Below are 20710 nucleotides of genomic sequence, written 5' to 3' on the forward strand. Positions count from 1 at the left end.
AAACAGGAAGAATACATTTAAGCAATTTGGTCTTAAATTCCCCTTTAAATACACATACACAAATTTACTGTTTGCCCTAGACTGGTACTGAAATGATATTTACTAATAGTCTTTCACTTGCAGCTAAAATGATATCAAAGTGATTGCTTTGAATATCAGACTACCCAACAAGATGTCTGAAGCAATGATCCTGTCAGAACCACTTGAAGACAAAAACATCCTTGTGTACAGAACTAAATGCTTTGTAAGCACAGAAACTATCAATATAAAAATACTATGATAAAGGCTGTCGGCATCTAAGTGTTAAATGTGCAACACTAATGGAAAAGGGGCTGCCTAAAACCAAATTAGTTCACAAAAGCAACGGGTAAAATCCATCCATATGCAGGTCAAAGCTTAAGCCAAGGATGTGCTTCAATGGATGACTTGCTCCGATCTCCATAGTCATACAAGAGTTCTTCTCCTGCTTTTATGTCCTTCGATGCAATCAATATGAGGTGAGGTACATTGTTGATATCGTGTAGTTTGGTGTGGCAATTTCCGCTCTTGCTGTGATTTATAAGCCTTCCTAAACGATTTGTTTCTTTTGTTGCATCAACACTGAAATAGACCAAGTCATGTATGCAGTGAACAATTTTAAAGCAATGAAAAACCCCATTCCAGGCTAAATATGACCCCCCTCCCTTGCCTCCCATCCACCCCCATCTAAACTGCCCTGTTAGCATTTGTAATTTTTCTTAGCTGGTGATGCACTATTACCAAAAGTATTGGGACACCTGCCTTTACAGGCACGAACTTTAATGGCATCCCAGTCTTCGTTTGTAGAGTTCAATATTAAGTTGGCCCACCCTTTGCAGGTTAAACTTCTCTGGGAAAGCTGTCCACAAGGTTTAGGAGTGTGTCTATGGGAATGTTTGACCATTCTTCCAGAAGCGCATGTGAGGTCAGGCACTGATGTTGGACGAAAAAGCCTGGCTCACAGTCTTCGCCAAAGGTGTTCTATCGGGTTGAGGTCAGGACTCTGCACAGGCCAGTCAAGTTCCTCCACCCCAAACTCACTAATCTATGTCTTTATGGACCTGGCTTTCTGCACTGGTCCAAATCATTTGGTGGGGGGGCTTATGGTGTGGGGTTATTTTTCAGAAGTTGGGCTTGGCCCCTTAGCTCCAGTGAAGGGCACTCTTAAGACGTCAGCATACCAAGACATTTTGGACAATTTCATGCTCCCAAATTTGTGGGAGCAGTTTGGGGATGGCCCCTCCCTCTTCCAACATGACTGTACACCAGTGCACAAAGCAAGATCTATAAAGACATGGATGAGCGAGTTTGGGGTGGAAGAACTTGACTGGCCTGCACCTCATCCAGATAGAAAACCTTTGGGATATATTACAGCGCAGACTGCGAGCCAGGCCTTCTTGTTCACATCAGTGCCCGACCTCTCAAATGCGCTTCTGGAAGAATCTCACAAAAGTGAGTACACCCCTCACATTTTTGTAAATATTTTAACATATCTTTTCATGTGACAACGCTAAAGAAATGACACTGTTACAAAGTAGTGAGTGTACAGCTTGTATAACAGTGTAAGTTTGCTGTTCCCTCAAACAGCTATTAATGTCTAAACCGCTGGCAACAAAGGCGAGTACACCCCTAAGTGTAAAAGTTCAAAATTGGCATAATTAGCCATTTTCCCTCCCTGGTGTCATGTGAGTGGTTAGTGTTACAAGGTCTCAGGTGTGAATGGGGAGCAGGTGGGTTAAATTTGGTGTCATCGCTTTCACTCTCTCACACTGGTCACTGAAAGTTCAACATGACAGAACTATGAGGATCTGGAAAAAAAAAAAAAGAATTGTTGTTCTACATAAAGATGGCCTAGGATACAAGAAGATTGCCAAGACACTGAAACTGAGCAGTAGCACGATGGCCAAGACCATACAGCTGTTCAACAGGGCAGGTTCCACTCAGATCAGGCCTCGCCATGGTCGACCAAAGAAGTGGAGTGCATGTACTCCGTGTCATATCCAGAGGTTGTCCTTGGGAAATTGTCGTATGAGTGCTGCCAGCATTGCTGCAGAGGTTGAAGGGGTAAAGGGTCAGCCTGTCAGTGCTCAGACCATATGCCGCACACTGCATCAAATTAGTCTGCATGGCTGTCATCCCAGAAGGAAGCCTCTTCTAAAGATGATGCACAAGAAAGCCCACAGTTTGCTGAAGACAAGCAGACTAAGTACATGGATTACTGGAACCATGTCCCATGGTCTAATTAGACCAAGATAAACTTTTTCGGTCCAGATGGTGTCAATCGTGTGTTGCGCCAACCAGGGGAGGAGTACAAAGACAAGTGTGTGTCTTGCCTACAGTCAAGCATGGTGGTGGGAGTGTCATGGTCTGGGGCTGTATGAGTGCTGCCGGCCCTCGGGATCTACAGTTCATTGAGGGAACCATGAATGCCAACATGTACTGTGACATACAGAAGCAGAGCATTATCCTCTCCCTTCTGAGACTGGGCCGCAGGACAGTATTTCAACATAACCCCAAACACACCTCCAAGACGACCACTGCCTTGCTAAAGAAGCTGAGGGTAAAGGTGATCGAGTGGCCAAGCAGGTCTCCAGACCTAAACCCTATTGAGCATCTGTGGGGCATCCTCAAACTGAAGTTGGAGGAGCGCATAGTCTCTAAAGTCCACCAGCTCTGTGCTGTCATGGATGAGTGGAAGAGGACTCCAGTGGCAACCTTTGAAGTTCTGGCGAACCCATGCACAAGAGTATTAAATGAAATGCTGGAAAAGAATGGTGGCCACACAAAATATTGACAATTTGGGCCCTATTTGGACATTGTCACTTAGGGGAGTACTCACTTTTGTTGCCAGCGGTTTAGACATTAAATGGCTGTGTGTTGAGTTATTTTGAGGGGACAGCAAATTTGCACTGCTATGCAAGCTGTACATTCACTATTTTACATTGTAGCAAAGTGTAATTTATTCAGTGTTGTCACAAGAAAAGATATAATAAAATATTTACAAAACTGCGAGGAGTGTACTCACTTTTGTCAGATACTGTATGGCACTCCAAAGCTAGGCAAAAAAAAAAAAAAACAGCTCAGTGTATGAGGAAATTTGACTGAAGAAAAAAAAAAAATCTAGAAGAAAAACCTTGAAGAATACGCTACTATAAAATGGTTAGACTTTTCCCAGCAGAGCTAGCTAGATAGATAGCCACCCTCCTGAGACACTAGCAAAAAAACTCAGGCTTGCTGAGTAAAGGAGAGTTTATCCTCAGCTGGCCTACGTTTTTCTTTGTTTGCCAGTGTCCAATCCTCCTGTAGGCAGCAGTATAACCTGACAGTATATGACTTCCTGTGTGTTTAAATGGATGAAAAATAAAACATTTTTGTTAAATTTTGAAAGAAATTCAAAATTGCATGACATCTTGCCTTACAAATGTATGTCTTGTGTACAGTTTTAAAGTGATCATCTGAGGTTAAAAAGACAATCCTAACAGTTAAAGTGATAGTAAACCACTGCAGGAAAAAAAAAAAAAAAAACACCTGTAAGACAATGTGCTAGTATGCATCACATACTAGCACATTATGAAACACTTACCCTAAAACGAAGCCCTTCCAGCGCTGCCTGGTCACCGCTGAGAGGGCTGACTTCTTCCGGGCTCCGGAGCTGTGAGTAGCTGGAGTCGCGATGATGTCACTCGACGGGAGCCCTTGGCTCCGGCAAGAAGCTCTGAAAGTCCGGCACGGTATGCCGGACCTTCAGAGCGCATGCGCCGGTGAAGTCAGCAGCTGCATGCAGGGTGAATATATCCTAAACAGTGCAGATATAAAATTTTACCTACAGGTAAGCTTTATTATAGAGACTTACCTATAGGTAAAAATACCAAAGCGGGCTTGAATACCGCTTGAATACATTCCAGCCCCTCAAACCAACTAATATACAGACATTATCTCAGTCATCATCGGCATCAGCACAGCTCTTCAAATATACACAGATATAGATAATTAATATACAGGTTTCTTTCAAAGCAAGTGCTACAAAAGTAGTCTTGCATATACTCACCAGTAGGTTTTATTTAAATACTGGAAGTAGTACATGTAGCAGCCAGTGGAAATGTCCTGGGCATAGGCTTGTTCTCGTTTCTTCGCATCTGTAATTTCTATAAGATCCCCATGGTATTCTACAACAAATTCTCCCCGACGAAAATCCTGAGTTGCAATCACACCTCGGCCTTTACCAGTAATAAAATCAATCTGAATTGAAAGAAAAAACGGCAAACTGTCAGTATTCCATCTAAAAGATCAATATGAGGCTTAGAGCAATTTAAAAAAAAGTAAAGCCGTCACTTATCATGGTGATGCACATAGGGAGAGAAAACAGCAGACCTACTCACTACAGACTGTCTGCGGAAAACTACAGGATGGGGCAGAGGACACAACCAGTCACCCTGTACATGGAAAGAAAGCAACAGTGAAGCTGCTGCACAGAGAGTTTCACTCTGGATTACTGCAAAAATCTGGACGCAACACACCAAGCACACATGCCTATTGTATTCAGACAATATGTTCTTATTCTGGAGTTCAGCGCTGACCTGTCCCTCCTCCTGCTATACATCGCTCCAATAGGGATCTATAGCTTGCAGAGGACATCAGTGGACCACTACTATGTGCAAATTGTTTCTGAGGTGCATAACGGGAAAGAAGGTGGCTGGAATTAGGCACCTTTTACATCTGCACATCTAAGACTCTTTGTATGTGCATTGCACATTTGATATGTGTTACCACTTAACCACTTGCCTTCTGTGCACTTAAACACCCTTCCCATCCAGGCCAATTTTCAGCTTTCAGCGCTGTCACACTTTGACTGACAATTGCGCGGTCATGCTACACTATACCCATATGACATTTTTATCATTTTTTTCACACAAATAGAGCTTTCTTTTGGTGGTATTTAATCATCTCTGGGTTTTTTATTTTTTACAAAAAAAAAAGAAAAAAGACAGAAAATTTTGAAAAAAAAAAAAAAAAGTTTTTCTTATTTTCTGCGAGTAAATTTTGAAAATAAAATTTTCTCCCTCACTGATGTGCGCTGATGAGGCGGCACTGATGGGCACTGATAGGCGGCACTTATGGGCACTGATAGGCTGCACTTATGGGCACTGATAGGCTGCACTTATGGGCACTGATAGGCTGCACTTATGGGCACTGATAGGCTGCACTTATGGGCACTGATAGGCTGCACTTATGGGCACTGATGAGGAGGTACTAATATGCCGCACTGATGAGCACTGATAGGCGGCACTGATAGGTGGCACTGATAGGCGGCACTGATGGGCACTGATAGGCGGCACTGATGGGCACTGACGGGTGGCACTGATGGGCACTGACGGGTGGCACTGATGGGCACTGACGGGCGGCACTGATGAGCACTGATGGGCGGCACCATCAGTGCCCACACTCAGTGCCCATAGTGCTGCCAGTCAGTGCTCATCAGTGCCTAGATGAGCAGGCACTGATGGGCACTGACTGGCAGCACTATGGGCACTGATTGTGGGCATTGATGGGGGCACTGATGGCGGGCACTGTGGGCACTGATGGGGGGGCAATGTGTGTGGTTTTTTTACCTTCAGTAATCAGGGCACTGGTGATCAGTGCCCTGATTACATGTCTCTGTGTCCCCAGCGGCTGTCGGCTCCCCCTCCTTCCTCACACTGCAGTGTCTGTGTGAGGAAGGAGCGCCGGCGATGAGAGATGATCTCATATGTTTACATATGAGATCATCTCTCATTGGACGGCTTGATCACGTGGTGAATGGCCGCTGTGATTGGCCATTCACCACGATCTGTGATCGGCCGTGTCCCTTGGACACGGCCGACACAGATTCTCCCCGCTGCGCGCTCGCAGGAGCGCGCGGGGGGGCGTGTCACTGGAGGCCGTTTAAAAACGGCCTCCTGAAAATTCGAGTCCGCGCTGCAGCCGTATATAGGCTGTAGCGCGGATGTGAGGAGGTTAAAGTATATCTGTTTCCTGGACCCACTGAAGTCTATGAGTACATCACGCATACGCCGTCTTTGCATAAAAAAAAAAAAAAAAAAAGTGACAGTATAAGATCTAAACTACGGCGAGGGGGCCTTAGCAGTGTAAACTCAGCAAGTAGGATGGACTCATTTAGGCTGGGGGAAAGGGTACAACAGGGCAATAAATGTTACGTTTTCTTACTTTTTAATAAAAAAATTAGTACATCAGGCATTCCATTTGCAAGAAGGTTGTGCGGATTGTTTTCCAGCATCACAAGCATGTTCAAAAAACACCAGATAACTGAAAAAAGGGACGAAGGCAGATCAAGATACTACAGAAGTGCCTGGTAAAAAGAATTTTAAAAAAACGACTTAGCAGGTACGCTGTGTTGCCTTGCATGTAACTCTGGGGTTCATGTTCAATTTCAGCTAAAGTGTACCTCTAAAAATAAGCTTGCTCTGTCAATTACCTTCATCCCCTCCTCTTTGCCACTTATAATTAGGTCATCTATTCTCTTCTTCTCCTCCAACTGCAAAATATAAAGACATGTTCAGCATTTTACATGTATACAAGCACAATAATAAATCATTTTATTCTAAATACATACCTCTAGCTCAGTTTTGCTTTTCCTACAGCTTCTTCTAACCTGGTAAAAATCTGTAAGTTTTTTGTTTGGCTTGGTTACTTGTACTCTGGGGGAAAAAAATAAAAATAATAAAAATAGTAAAGCAAAACTAAGTGTTCCATTTAAAATATCATTAAATATCCAGTATATTTTTTGCTCAACAAGCCAAGCAATTTGCCACTATACCTACAATCCTTTAGACTGGTTGCTGTGCAGATTATAAAAAAGTCCAATACATGGAAGGCTATACTGCACAGCAAAGACCATTTTTTTAACGTTCCACCCATGTTTAACTCCTCCTCCCCCATCCAATAGCTAAAAGACAACTACAGCGTGACTCCAGTTCTGTGGGCGCCCTCCCAGAACCATCAGGCACCCTCTGTGACCATCAGCACAGTCTCATTGGCGCCTGTCGAAGAAAAATTACTTGTTTGCAAAATTTTATAATGGAAGCTAAGAAAAACCTTTGTTTTTTTTAGAAAAAAAAAAAAAAAAAAAAAAAAAAACACACAACCGAGAGGTGATTGTAACCAAAAGAAAAGTCTGTCTCAAAAAAATTATATAAATTTCATTTGGATACAGTGTCGCATGACCACGCAATTGTCAATGTGCGACAGCGTTGAAATCTGAAAACTGGCCTGGGCAGGAAGTGCCCAGTATTGAAGTGGTTACGGTGTAGCATAGTCCCATAAAGAATACCCAACTACCTTCCACCCCTTACCCTGAATTGCAGGGTGTATCTTCCTGCTGGATTCAGTGTTTTCTTTTAAAATTTGTTTAACTTCGTGTAGCTGTGGCCGTACAGCTGCATCATTTAAGTCTGGGACTGCGGCAGAGGGACTATGCTAATGAAGCTAACACACCTACACCTTAGTGAAACTTCCCAGTCTGTCCTGAGTAATGTGAATATGCTCTTCCACCTCTTCTATTTTGCCTTATGAACCATTCCTTCAGATTCCGAGGAAGTATCTAACCAATGATTTGGTTTGCCTAATCTCATTGCATTGATCATATGGATTATTTAAGATTTCCTATAGCACTGAGCTGAAATCTTAGTACAGCGAAGAGAATATTGTGCTGGGGTAAAAAGGATTGTGCCAAATACAGCTAAAATCATTATGAACCGTTGCCCCTTATTTGTGGAGAGCAGGGCATAGCCATCATATGTGAAGGAATGTCCCTTCTTGTAGACGCTTGCAACACCTGCCTGATAACTTTGGGTTGATACTATGAAGCAAGGACGGTATGGAATAAAATTAGAACTTTGAGGGCATGTTCTGCTTGCATTAGTACTTAAACAATTAGGGCAAGGATGATAAAGACAGACACAGGATTATTAATCCAATTTAAATTCAAACCAGTGTTACCATGAAAACATTCCAAACTCACTTCCGTCTGTTGGATGTTTTTTTGACCGTCTTTTTTGGCTCTCGTTTCTCCTCAGTAGGGGGCAGCTTCTTCTGTGGCTCAGTCAAGCTTTGTTTCTGGACCAGGGCACTATCCGACACACTACTTTCACTGTCCTTGTGCTCTGTGGCTTTGCTTATTGGTTCTGCTATAGCAACAATTTTCATCTTCTCGGCTAAAAAAATTCATATACAGACAAGACACATAAGTACTGAAGGAAACAAAAAAAGCTCAATAACCTTTCAAAACGCTGTATAATTGTGTTGACTAAGAACTAAGGCCTCCCCAAAAAAATAAAAATGTATAATATAACAACAGCTTCGGCACTCAACTAGTTGTGGACCTTACACATTCAACATACACGTGTGTGAGAATGTGTGAGTGATTGATACCCTTGTCGTTCCGCCCTGTTGCATCCCCACCCCTTTGTATTTGCGGGTCATTCCCAGCTGTAGAAATAACATCCAAGAAATCACTGTGTATATACAGCAGCCATTAGAGCCGCTACTGTCAAAAACCGGATTCTCCATCTCATCCCATACATAAAAGCAACTGTCAGTCAAGGCCTGCTGGGACTTATCTCATGGTCAATAGATTTTTTTAAAGGAGACATAGGGCCAAAGCTCTTTTTGCCCTACTTCTCCTGTGGGTCAGAGGAGTGCGCTTAGTTCTGCACTCCTGTGATCCAGTCTCAGCCAACAGCAGGCTAAAGTCTGCTGTCAGCTGATGTCACTCCGGGGTCCAGACTTTAATGTTGTGATCCATCCAGATGCCTGACCAGCAGTTGGCTCAGCCCTTCAGCACACTTAGGGCCTGGGTGAGCCGCTTCCATCCCTTCCACAGCCCGGCACCCCGGGGAGTGCTGGAGGGGCGGGGCAGAGCAGAGAGCCAGTGACTGACACTTACTGCTCTCTGCTCAGTGAAGACCAAGAACTAAGCAATCAGCAGTCGATTGCTCAGTTCTTCGATTTCTCAGTCTTAGGAGGCAGCAGGGGACTGATGCTGCATTCACCTAGGTATTTTAAACTCATCACTAATATACCATATGCAGGTAAAACAATTAACACAGCCAAGACAAAACTCCCTTATCTAAAACCTAATGGGAAAAAAGAAAAAAAAAAAAAAAAAAGTTTTCACCCTGAGATAAATCACAATCACCCAACAATTTTTTTTTTTTTTTTTTTTTTTTTTAACACTCGCTTTTTTCAGAAGTTATATCTAATACTTGCAAACTAACTCCAAACGGCAGCTGAGAATGCCAATTTTATTCAAGCCATTGGATCTTGTCAACCATTTGCGTTGGGTGCAAAGGCTTCACTAGCGGGATGTGTCAGCATCCAAGCCTGAAGCAAGCTGGCAGCTTTAGATTGCATTATTTTATACATATTTTTTTCAAATAAAAAAAAAAAAAAAAAAAAAAAAAAAATACACACACACACTATATATATATATATATACACATACACATACACATACATAGATTATCTATCTATCTATATGTGTGTGTGTGTTTTTTTTTTTATATTATTACAGAAAAAATATATCTCCTTCTCGCTTACAATCTTCTACTGAATTGCGCCTGCACAGCTGCACAAACCATCCCAACCTGGTGCCAGTGTGCTGAATGGACTACTGGGTGTATGCAATGCCAATCAGGGGGCTGGAAACCTGGAACCAGGAAGAAGCCTGTGAAGAGGTCAGTGGCAAGCGGGGGATACAATGATTGCATTGCTGGAAAAGGGGGATTTTGACTCACCATTAAATCCATTGACGGACACAGCTTCTAGTATTCATAACTATTGGGTTCTACTGCCCCCTACAGAAGGAGGAGGGCACTAGGCAGGAAAATAAATTATGGCTAAACCCATGGGCAGTCCCAGGGGGTATGCTCCCTCTCTCTGCTATTAGCCACTCGGTTTTGTAGCAAACAGTGTCAGGAGAATAATAACGCCGCAGAGGGGTGGGTAGTCGTGTCCGTCAATGAACATCAGAGAAATGGAATTTACGGTAAGTCAAAAATCCCATTTTCTCTCTCGTTCATAGATGGACACAGCTCCTGGTATTCATTAACATGAGGGGTGGGAACAACCAAAAAATTCCCAAGGCTAAACATTAGCCAACCAGGCAACAGGGGCTCAACTAAACAACCGGAGCCCACCTGAAAAAACAAACAATCAGGTCCTCTTAAACAGCAGCCTGCAAAACCTTACGGCCAAAGGAAGCATCCGCAGATGCCAACACATCCACTTTATAAAAGTTTTGAAAAAGTGTGCACCAACAAACAGGTGACCACCTTGCAAACCTGCGTCACCGACACCTGATGACGGAAAGCCCAGGGAGGCACTAAGTGCCCTAGTAGAGTGGACCTTGACCGGGAGGAGGAGGAACCGAACCCCTGATGGAATAGGCCTGAACCACCTAGAAATGGTCGCAAAGGAAGCAGACAACCCTTTGAGGTCCATCTGTGAGCATAAGTAGAGAGTTTGACTTCCTGAAAGACTCCGTAGCTGCCAGGAACACCCTAATTGCCCGGACCACATCCATCCAAGGCATTTTCCTTAGGATGTTTAGGCCTGGGACGCAGGAAAGGCATCACAATGTCTTCAATTAAATGAAAAGCAGACAACCTTTGCAAGGAACATCGGACAGGGGCGAAGAACCAACTTATCCCTGTGAATCACCAGGTAAGGTGAATGACAGGAGAACGCCGCCAGTTCCAACAACCTGTGTGCAGACGATAGTTACTAAAAAAGATCACCTTCTGAGACTACGCAAGCAGCGGAATCTCCAAAATTTTTCAAAAGGAGGCTTCGGCACAACTGAAAGCACCAAATTAAGATCCCAAGGCGACAACAGAGCCTGCACTGGAGGAACCAAATTTCGGACACCCTGAAGAAAGGTATGCACTAGGGAGTGTGTGGCCAAAGGTCATTGTGAAGAAGACTGCCATAGCCGACACCTGGCCCTTGATGGTACTCTAGGCCAAATTTTTGTTCAACCCCCCGTTGAAGAAAGCTTAAGATCCGAGCCTCCGAAGAGGAAGGAGGAACCCCAAGAGACTCACACCACGCAATGTACGTCTTCCACGTACGATGTTAGCTCTTCCTAGAAGTAGATTTGCTAGTTTTCAACAGGGTAGGAATCACCAGTTTAGATAAACTCCTATCCATCAGCACCTGGCGTTCAACAGCCAAGCTGTCAAAGCCAGCGACTGTAAAGCAGGATGGAAGATAGGTCCTAGGGACAGAAGATCTTCCCTGAGAGGAAGCTTCCAAGGAACGCCGGTGACCAGCCGCACCAGATCGGCGTACCAAGCCCAGGGAGACCAGTCCGGAGCCACTAAGATGACCGGAATCCCTTCGGCCTCGAACCTGCAAAGAAGTCTGGGCAGAAGCTTGAGAGGAGGAAAGGCATAAATCAGCCAAAACTGACCCCACGGAGCCAGAAGCGTGTCTGATGTCCACCAGACACTCCCTGACCGAGCCACAAACTTCTGCACCTTTCTGATGAGCCGAGATGTCAACAAATCCACCTCCGGAGTGCCCCGGAGACCCAGCTGATGAAACTCCTCCAGATGAAGGGACCACTCCCTGTGATCTAAAGCATGCCGACAGATAATCCGCCTGCCAATTTTCCACCCCGGGAATGTGCACGGCGGAGAGGGCTGGAACAAACAGTTCTGCCCACCTTAGAAAGCCTGCTACCTCCAGAGCTGCCAGGACACTCCTTGTGCCCCCTTGATTGACATAAGCCATGGGCATGGCATTGTCTGATTGGACAACCCTGAAGACGATCCATCCGATGATCCAGACACTTGCTCGGAGTTCCAAGACATTGATCGGTAGTCTGGACTCCCCGACTCAGCTGGATCTGATTGTCCAGAGACTTGTCCCATTTAGTTAAAATCTCCATTTGCAGGGACCTCATAATGAACTGTGCAAACGGAACTGCCTCAAAAAAGGTAGACACCATAAGGCCCAGCACCCGCATGCAAGTCAGAATCCAGTCAAACTCCCGCATGGTCCGTATTGTGATCTCCAGGTTGTCCACCAGAGCAGCAGGAGATCGTCCAGGGGGCGAGACCAAAGGGTAACACCACAAACTGATAATGCTCCTCTCCCACAGGAAAGTGGATAAAACGCTGGTGACAGACACATATTCGAATGTGAAGGTAGGCATCCTTGATATCGATAGAGGCGAGAAGTCCCCCCTGACGCAGGGATGCCACCACCGTTTAGAATGGTCTCCATCCTGAACTTCTGTACCCACACAAAGCTGTTTAGCGCCTTGAGGTTCAGGATCTGATGCACTTTGCCTTCCTTCCTGGGGACTGTTAACATGTTTGACTAACAACCCTGAAAATATTCCTAAGTCGGAACCAAGACAATCACCCCTATAAGGAACAGGTCTTATACCGCCCCAAACAGGCCCTGCAAGCGGTCTGGGGACAGGCGCAAGGTGGAAGGAAAAACCCTTGTTGGGGAACAAGAACAAAACTCGATCTTATAGCTTGACCAAATGACTTTGTGGACCCACTTGTCTTGCACTAGGGAAGTCCACGGGTAGAGAAACCAGCAAAGACGTTCCCCCCCCCCCCCCCCCACCGGTGAGGGCACACCTTCATGCTGAAGGGGCCTTGTCCATGGGTCTGGAGAAGCCCAATCTTGCTTGCCAAACCAGGTCCGAAGAGGCCCTGAAAAACTTCAATCCCTTGTCAAGTCGACCCTGAGGGATGAAAAAATAAATAAATGAGCGGAGAACATCTACGACGAGGTTCCTTGCCCTTAGTACCCTGTGGAAGAAAAGTACTCTTTCCCCCTGTGAGACCTTTAACCACCGGAGGATTTTGCTGTCTTCCGTCCAGGCCACTTTTTGCGATTCGGCGCTGTGCGAGTTTAACTGACAATTGCGCGGTCGTGCGACGCCGTACCCAAACGAAATTTACGTCCTTTTTTTCCCCCACAAACAGAGCTTTCTTTTGGTGGTATTTGATCACCTGTGCGATTTTTACTTTTTGCACTATAAAACAAAAAAAAAAAAAAGAGCGTTTATTTTGAAAAAATAACAATATTTTTAACATTTTTTATATGAAATTCCCCCCAAAAAAATGTAAAAATCAATTTTTTTTAAAATTTTTGGCCAATTTGTTTCCTGCTACCTGTTTGAAAAAAAAAAAAAAAAAAAAAAAATACGCAATAAAGCGTATTTTGATTGGTTTGCGCAAAAGTTATTGCGTTTACAAAAGGGAAAGATTAGTCATTTTTGGTGGGTTTTTTTTTTAAACGCGTAATGGCGGCGATCTGCGATTTTTTTTGCGGGACTGCGACATTGCGGCGGACAGATCGGACCCTTGACTGACATTTCTACAGTAATCAGTGCTATATATATATATATATATATATATATATATATATATATATCTATCTATATCCCTGACGATCGGGGCAGAGCAGCGGCTGCTCCTCCCCTGGCCCGACTCCCGCTGTGAATGAAAACAGCGGGAGCGCGCCTCCGGCGGCGCGCGAATGCCGCCTACAGGGAACGAGCCACTTTGCCGCAGTACGCTCCATGTGAGCGGTGGGCAAGTGGTTAATGATGTCATCCAGGCGATCTCCTTGGAAAGGAAGCTCAGTCAAAGCCTTTTTTGAAGTCTGACCTGCAGACCAGCACTTGAGCCAAAAAACACGCCGAAGGACCACTGCCAAAACAGAGGTGCATGCCATCAGGGGAGCCGCATTCAAAGAGGAATCACAGATAAAACTGCAGCCCCTGGACCAGCTGGTCCGCCAGCTCGGCAAAGGCAGGGGGGAGCTATTCCCCCTTCAGGTCACGGCTTAAGAGCTTAGCCCAATTGGTCAGCGTTTGCGACACTAGGGCAATGGTGAATACTGGCCTCATTGCCGAACCAGGCAGAGTGTACATATGGCAGGGGCCACAGCTTCTGCCTTCCGGTCAGCCAGATCTTTAAAGGCTGGGGACTTAGACCAGAATCATGGTTGCCTTGTTTAACCTTGAAACCGGAGGGTCCACCACCGATGGGAAGGTCCACTTCAGAAGGAGGGACTCTTCATAAAGGGTTACGCCTAATAAAGTGCTTAGGAACCCCAGGGACGCTTTGATCATCTCCACTATTTAGCAAGAAATTGTCAAAATAGGCAGGAAAAGGAAACACCTTTGCCGCTCTGGATGGCTTGCGAGTGCCAAAAGGGTACCTGCGCCTCCATTGCAGCTTCAGCTGCGCCCCCATCTTCAGGGTCTCACGCACAGATATAATCAGTGCATCCACCAACGCCTTTTCGTGCGCGGTCACAGACGTGGAGGAATCATCCTCACCATCAGAAGATTCCAGGCGTGTGGTCGCAGATCCAGCAGGGTGACCCGTGTCCACAGTGGCCGAATCAGATTCAGGATCTGATGAGACAGATGAGGCAGGGGGCGCTTTTTGCTAGCCCATCGCCGCCCACAGGGCTCCACTGTCATAGCCGCCGCTAATTTCAATGGCAAACCACAGCAAAATGGCCACCGGACTACACAAACATGGGTGCGGTGTAATAGAACACAGGCTACAACAAAATGGTGGCACCACAAGGCATACAGGGACCCAGGATTGGGAGACCAGGCCTCAAGGACAGATCCAGGCAGGATGGGGGGCCCTGTCAGGAGCCACACCAGGTACAACCCCGCCCCCTGCACAGTGGATCATCCGTTCACTGGCAGCGCTCCCCGCTATCACCAGTCAGCACCCTGGCCCCACCCCAGGAAAGTGGCTAGACCCCCTAATCAGCCCCAGCGTATGTGGAAGGGGGGGGGGGCAGGATGAGGGACTCAGCAAGGGGGGGTGCCTGCGGGAAGGGGGGGTGCCTGCGGGAAGGAGGGGAACCCGGGGGTCCGACGGTCCCAAGGAGGTGCCCACATCCACCCCAAAACCCTCGGGGGGGGGGGGGGTGGAGTGTGGGAACAGCTACTCGCCATACCAGGAACCAGGTGGGCACCCCTCCAGACAGGAGGAACGCTGCGACTTGGACCGAGACTCCTGTCGTATGCAACCTCGCGAGGCGTTTTAATTTAACTCGCAGGCCAGCCCCAGTCTAGTGGGGCTATTTTGCAGCCGGCGCTGAGCTGAGGTCTGCGTGCATTCACTGGGGTGACCACTGGATCTAGATTACCCAGGCCATCGCCCAGTCGGACAGTTGATAGTAGATCTCACAGGAAAAATCCAGAAGAAAAAAAAAAAAAAATTGCCAGGACCAAAGATCCCAGCAAGGAACTAGGTACTAACTCCTTACTAGGCAGAAAAAAAAAAACTGAGTGGCTATAGCAGAGAGAGAGAGTATACCCCCTGGGACTGTCCATGGGTGTAGCAAGAATTTTTTCTACCTGGTGTCCTACTCCTGTAGGAGGCAGTATAACCCAATGTTTATGAATACCAGGAGCTGTGTCAGTCAATGAACGAAAGAGAAGTACAGTATTCTGCATTCTTTAGTTCTGCTTTAAAGTTGCAAATGTACTTTGTGAAGATCCCCACATATTTACTTCCTTAAATTCTCAGACATATATTCACTATGCCCTGTGAGTAGTCACTGCTGTGTCACACATTTCACAGAGCCTGCCTTCCGAACCACAGAGGTGCTGGAGGAGTTTCAGGAGGCGGAGTCAGTACAGGAATCAGCTTGCAGGCGGTAAGGTACCATGGGATATGTAGTCCTTAGAAAATTGAATGTAAACAGCAGAGAAGCTGCAAAGCATACAGGGAATTCAGGAATCGCAGATGGGCAGAACTCAAATGAAAATATGAGGTTTTCAAGTAAGCTTATACAGTGAAATAAAAACTACTGTTTATGGTTATTAAAATGCTCATTTTATGGAATTAAAGTGTATGCTGTGACCATAGTACTCCTTTATCTGAGGAGCCCATACATGTGTATATTGTAGGCAAAAGTTGGCCCTACTGTTGACTGCATAAAACCTCCATATGTATAGGCACATTTGCATTAAAAATGTTTTTCGATTAGGATGAAGATTTGAACTATACTAGTCTTGATGGATCCATTGTAAGGATATACCACTGTAAAGCCATTCATCTCTTTCCCCACTACTACTAGCCTTGGAACCATCACTTGCTGTCATTATAGCAGACACAACTTAAGTTAAAAAGCAAGGGAAGGACACAGGATTTTTTTTTTACTTTTGTATGCTCCATAGAGAATTGTAATTTCACAAACAAGGTGCCCTACCCATACTCAACCTAAATTTTAGGTTGCGAGTTTTCTTCAAAATGTGACACACAACCTTAATCATTTTGGTTTGAATATCTTACAAAGTGGTCTTCCAAAGCACATTATTACCCCTGCCCTTTTCTGAATATTTACACTTTACCGCATACAGCTATTTTCCCTTTAACATACTGATAAATTTCAGAACAACATTTGAGGAAGAAAGCATTTATACCAAAACCAATATACGCTGTAACAAACATGGTTAATTTTCCTACAGATTGCTATGTAAACATATGTAACCATATGTAACCATGATCTTAGCCAAACAATCCAGGCTACCAGTTTATATGCTTACCAACAAATACCCGTTTTACATTATGGTTCTTACCTTCTGCTTTTTTGGGATGATCTGAAAGGGTTTTACCCATATTTTTGCGCTCCTCATGGTGTGGAGTGGAGTTTTCTTCCTGAAGCGGAGGACGCACGCTAGGTGGTTTGGTAGGACTCATAAAAGAGTCGATTTTCGATTGAATTCCACGTCCCACATCCTACAGACAACTCCATTATTAACTGACATTTAAAAAAAAAGGCTTGTACAAATATATACAAAGAAAGGTTTTATACCAATATAGCTTGAGTTTTCAGAAAAATGTTAGTTACGTTATTTAGTCAACGTTAAAGGGTATCTAACTCAAAAACAAAAAAAGTAAATATATGGCTGTGTTCGTTTTTATTTTTTTCAGGCTGCAATAATGTACAGTAAAACCTTGGTTTGAGAGTAACTTGGTTTGAGAGCGCTTTGCAAGACAAGCAAATTTTTTAAATAAATTTTGACTTGATATACAAGCGATGTCTTGATAGTAGCGTCATGTATAAAAAAGAAGAGAGGAGCCTCTAAGTGTAACAATATGGTTACATTTAATGAAGGTTCAATATTTAGCAACTCACATGGTTGATGATTAAAACAGGCACATCTAATGCCCCATACACACGTGCAGATTATCTGCAGACTTTTGTCTGCAGACTTACCAAAACCATATAATATGAGGTCAAACCTAAACACTTTCAATTTGTATGCAATCCGGCAGGCCCTTGCACTACATAGAAAAGGTAAGTCTGCAGACAAAAGTCTGCAGATAATCTGCACGTGTGTATGGGGCATTAGTATGCAGGCGTCTGGGGTAAAGCTGTCCACATAGACCATCCTCTGGACAGCCATCTTCATTATCCCTTCCCCGCTGCACTCTACGAGTGATTCAAAGCCTCACTTTCAGATCACTCTACTGCAGGCTATTCTTCCCGGTCATGATTGCAGACTGACAGTGGTGAGAGCCGGTGGTTCAGAAGATGGTCTATGTGGACAGCTTTACCCCGGATGCCTGAATACTTAGGTGTGCCTATTTTAATCATCAACCATGTGAGTTGCTAAATGTTGAACCTTCATTAAATGGAACCATATTGCTACACTTAGAGGCGCCTCTCATCTCTCTTATATTCTGTAGCTCTGCTAGATTTTTCTTCTAATCCCCTTGGGAAGGCTGCATATTGTGGATGGACATTTTATGGTTACACAACCTATCACATTGCTATAATCTTTGTATATAGACTATAAACTGAAGGACTTGTGGAACGAATCATCTGAGTTGCCATTATTTCTTATGGGGAAATTCGCTTTGATATAAGAGTGCTTTGGATTACAAGCATGTTTCCAGAACGAATTATGCTCGCAATCCAAGGTTTTACTGTAGTAGCATTAGCTACATGCAATAAGCTGATATCTGTTCTGGCAGCTGCACTGGAACTTCCCATTAGCTAACAGAATAAAAGAGTTGCAATGAGTGCTTTTCCAATATTCTTTTATCAAAGAACACAAATGATTCTTCTGATTGGCCAATGTGGAAATCCTGACAACGCCTGCCTCCCTCTCCTGAATGATGGAAAAGCACCCCGCTCGACTCACTTTAAGGGTTTGTTCACAACTGATGCTTTCCAGGGCATGCACGGCATTTGCCAAGTATTCCAATGGTCCACAGCAGTGCTTGCTGCATTTTTTTTTTTCATCTGGAATGCATCAAAACGCCTGTAAGCACACCAAAATGCACACTCTCCTGAATAACAGTTTTTTCAAGTTTTAAAAAAAAAAAAAGCACTGGAAGACATCAAAAATGTATGAAAATGCATCCAGAAAGCAGAAATTTTGGGGTGAACATGCCCCAATTTGGGCAACAGATGGAAAGTTGCTCATGCTGCAACAAAGTGCCGCCTACTGCAAGTCCAACTTATAATTTACACACACACACACTATTTTTTATATATATATATATATATATATATATATATATATATATATATATTTATTACACACACAGTACAGACCAAAAGTTTGGACACACCTTCTCATTCAAAGAGTTGTCTTTATTTTCATGACTATGAAAATTGTAGAGTCGCACTTCAAGAGGTAGTCACCTGAAATGGATTTCTCTTCACAGGTGTGCCCTGTCAGGTTTAATAAGTGTGATTTCTTGCCTTATAAATGAGGTTGGGACCATCAGTTGTGTTGTGCAGAAGTCAGGTGGATACACAGCTGATAGTCCTACTGAATAGACTGTTAGAATTTGTATTATGGCAAGAAAAAAGCAGCTAACAGTCTATTCAGTAGGACTATCAGCTGTGTATCCACCTGACTTCTGCACAACACAACTGATGGTCCTAACCCCATTTATAAGGCAAGAAATCACACTTATTAAACCTGACAGGGCACACCTGTGAAGAGAAATCCATTTCAGGTGACTACCTCTTGAAGTGCGACTCTACAATTTTCATAGTCATGAAAATAAAGACAACTCTTTGAATGAGAAGGTGTGTCCAAACTTTTGGTCTGTACTAAAATATAATATATATATATATATATATATATATATATATATATATATATATATATATATATATATATATATACACACACATATATATACACACACACACACATACACATACATATACACACACACACAATTTTTTTGTTTTTCCTCCCCTCCAAATTTTGCTTTTGGGTTTAAAATGTCTATTGTAATTCACCTGCACGTAACTCAAGCTGCTTTTGCCAATACTCTTTTAGGCACATGGGGGGAATGCTAATACCCTTTTAGGCACATGGGGGGGGGAAAAAAAAAAAAAAAAAAAAAAAAAAAAAAAGCCTTCCAAGGTTTTTTTTTTTTTTCTTAACACCTCTGAATTAATTTGCACGTTAGCCAACATGCCAATTCAGGTGTTGTAGCATATTTTTATGCAAAGCATTAAGGGGAAGGAAAAAAAAAAAGAAGGGGTCAATCATGCTTTCCTGGAGAAGCACTTGTGTTTTTTTCCAAGCAAATGCTCCTGAACGTGCATAAATATGCACTTATGCCTGGTAATTGATTCTAGTGGATAGAATGCATAAATATTCTAGCCAATAGAGTAGAAAAAAAAAAAAAAAAACGCAAGATAAGGCATTTTTTTTTCTGCCAACTTTGACAGCAAAAATTTTTTTAAACTTCATAGTCGATTGCCTGCAAATTCTCACATTATTAAATAGGCCCCTTCACACAGGTGGTCTATCTTTTAACCAAAGCCAAAATGACAGCAAACCATCCCTATAGGTGGGCGAGTGGAAGCACCTGTCTTCATCTGTCCACCTCCTGGTGTGTACAGATCTGTTGGACCGAATGGTAAAATGTTTTACCCAGGAGGTGGACAGAGGTAAGTGTGCATGCATGGGGCTGTTTATATCCATGGAGGAGGGGGGGGGGGGACACGGCTTGGATCTGGCTCAGCAGAGGATTAGACTGAACTGACACCGCCCCTGTGAAAGGGACCATAGAAATGGGCAGTTGATTCAGCACTAAACATAGTAGGTGGACAGACTTGGTACACTGCACAACCAGCACCCATACATGAAGATACAATGAGATCCTCATTACATTTTCTGCATTTTTTTTTTTTTTCGGTAGAAAGTATATATTTACCCCTAATGTACATGTAAGTAGTGCTTAAAATAAAACCAGCAGTTAGACTGAATGTCTAGTGCCATCATTTCAGCCACTTCTATCTGAGATCTCTGCAGATGCTTCCACTTATTCAACTAATACAGAAGTCAGCAGCCACACACGATCTAGATCGGCTATAGTCTACCCTCCCCGAACCGATCACAAGCAAGCCTAGTGCAGAGACAATTCGTTTCCTAGAAATCATCATCATCACAGGGGCTCCTATGGAGTCCTGACCTCCACTGACTCAGATAAATACAAGAAGCAGCAAAAACATTTACAAATCACACCGACCCCGTTCATTTTCGGCTTGTTCTCATTGGTTCCTCCGGATCGACAGGTTTCCGGTGCCTCCCCGCTTCTTCCGCCGCTGCGTTTTGACATTTTCTTTCCTAGGAGACAGACAAGGAGGGTTG

General features: G+C 44.0%; 1 protein-coding gene across 1 annotated transcript in view; it reads right to left on the minus strand.

Moving 5' to 3' along the window:
• Positions 1-238: 238 nt before the first annotated feature.
• Positions 239-20710, minus strand: part of KMT5A (lysine methyltransferase 5A) — a 44850-nt gene continuing 24378 nt past the window's right edge. Inside the window, exons 3-9 of the mRNA XM_082275780.1 lie at positions 20589-20686; positions 16658-16817; positions 8036-8228; positions 6629-6713; positions 6491-6550; positions 4067-4257; positions 239-600 (exon numbers count right to left, since the gene is read on the minus strand). Coding sequence (XP_082131906.1) covers positions 390-600; positions 4067-4257; positions 6491-6550; positions 6629-6713; positions 8036-8228; positions 16658-16817; positions 20589-20686 — 998 coding nt within the window. The 3' untranslated portion in view covers positions 239-389. The remainder of the gene's footprint in view (positions 601-4066; positions 4258-6490; positions 6551-6628; positions 6714-8035; positions 8229-16657; positions 16818-20588; positions 20687-20710) is intronic.

The sequence above is a fragment of the Pelophylax lessonae genome (assembly GCF_965119305.1).
Source record: "Pelophylax lessonae genome assembly, chromosome: 1".
Taxonomy (NCBI): domain Eukaryota; kingdom Metazoa; phylum Chordata; class Amphibia; order Anura; family Ranidae; genus Pelophylax; species Pelophylax lessonae.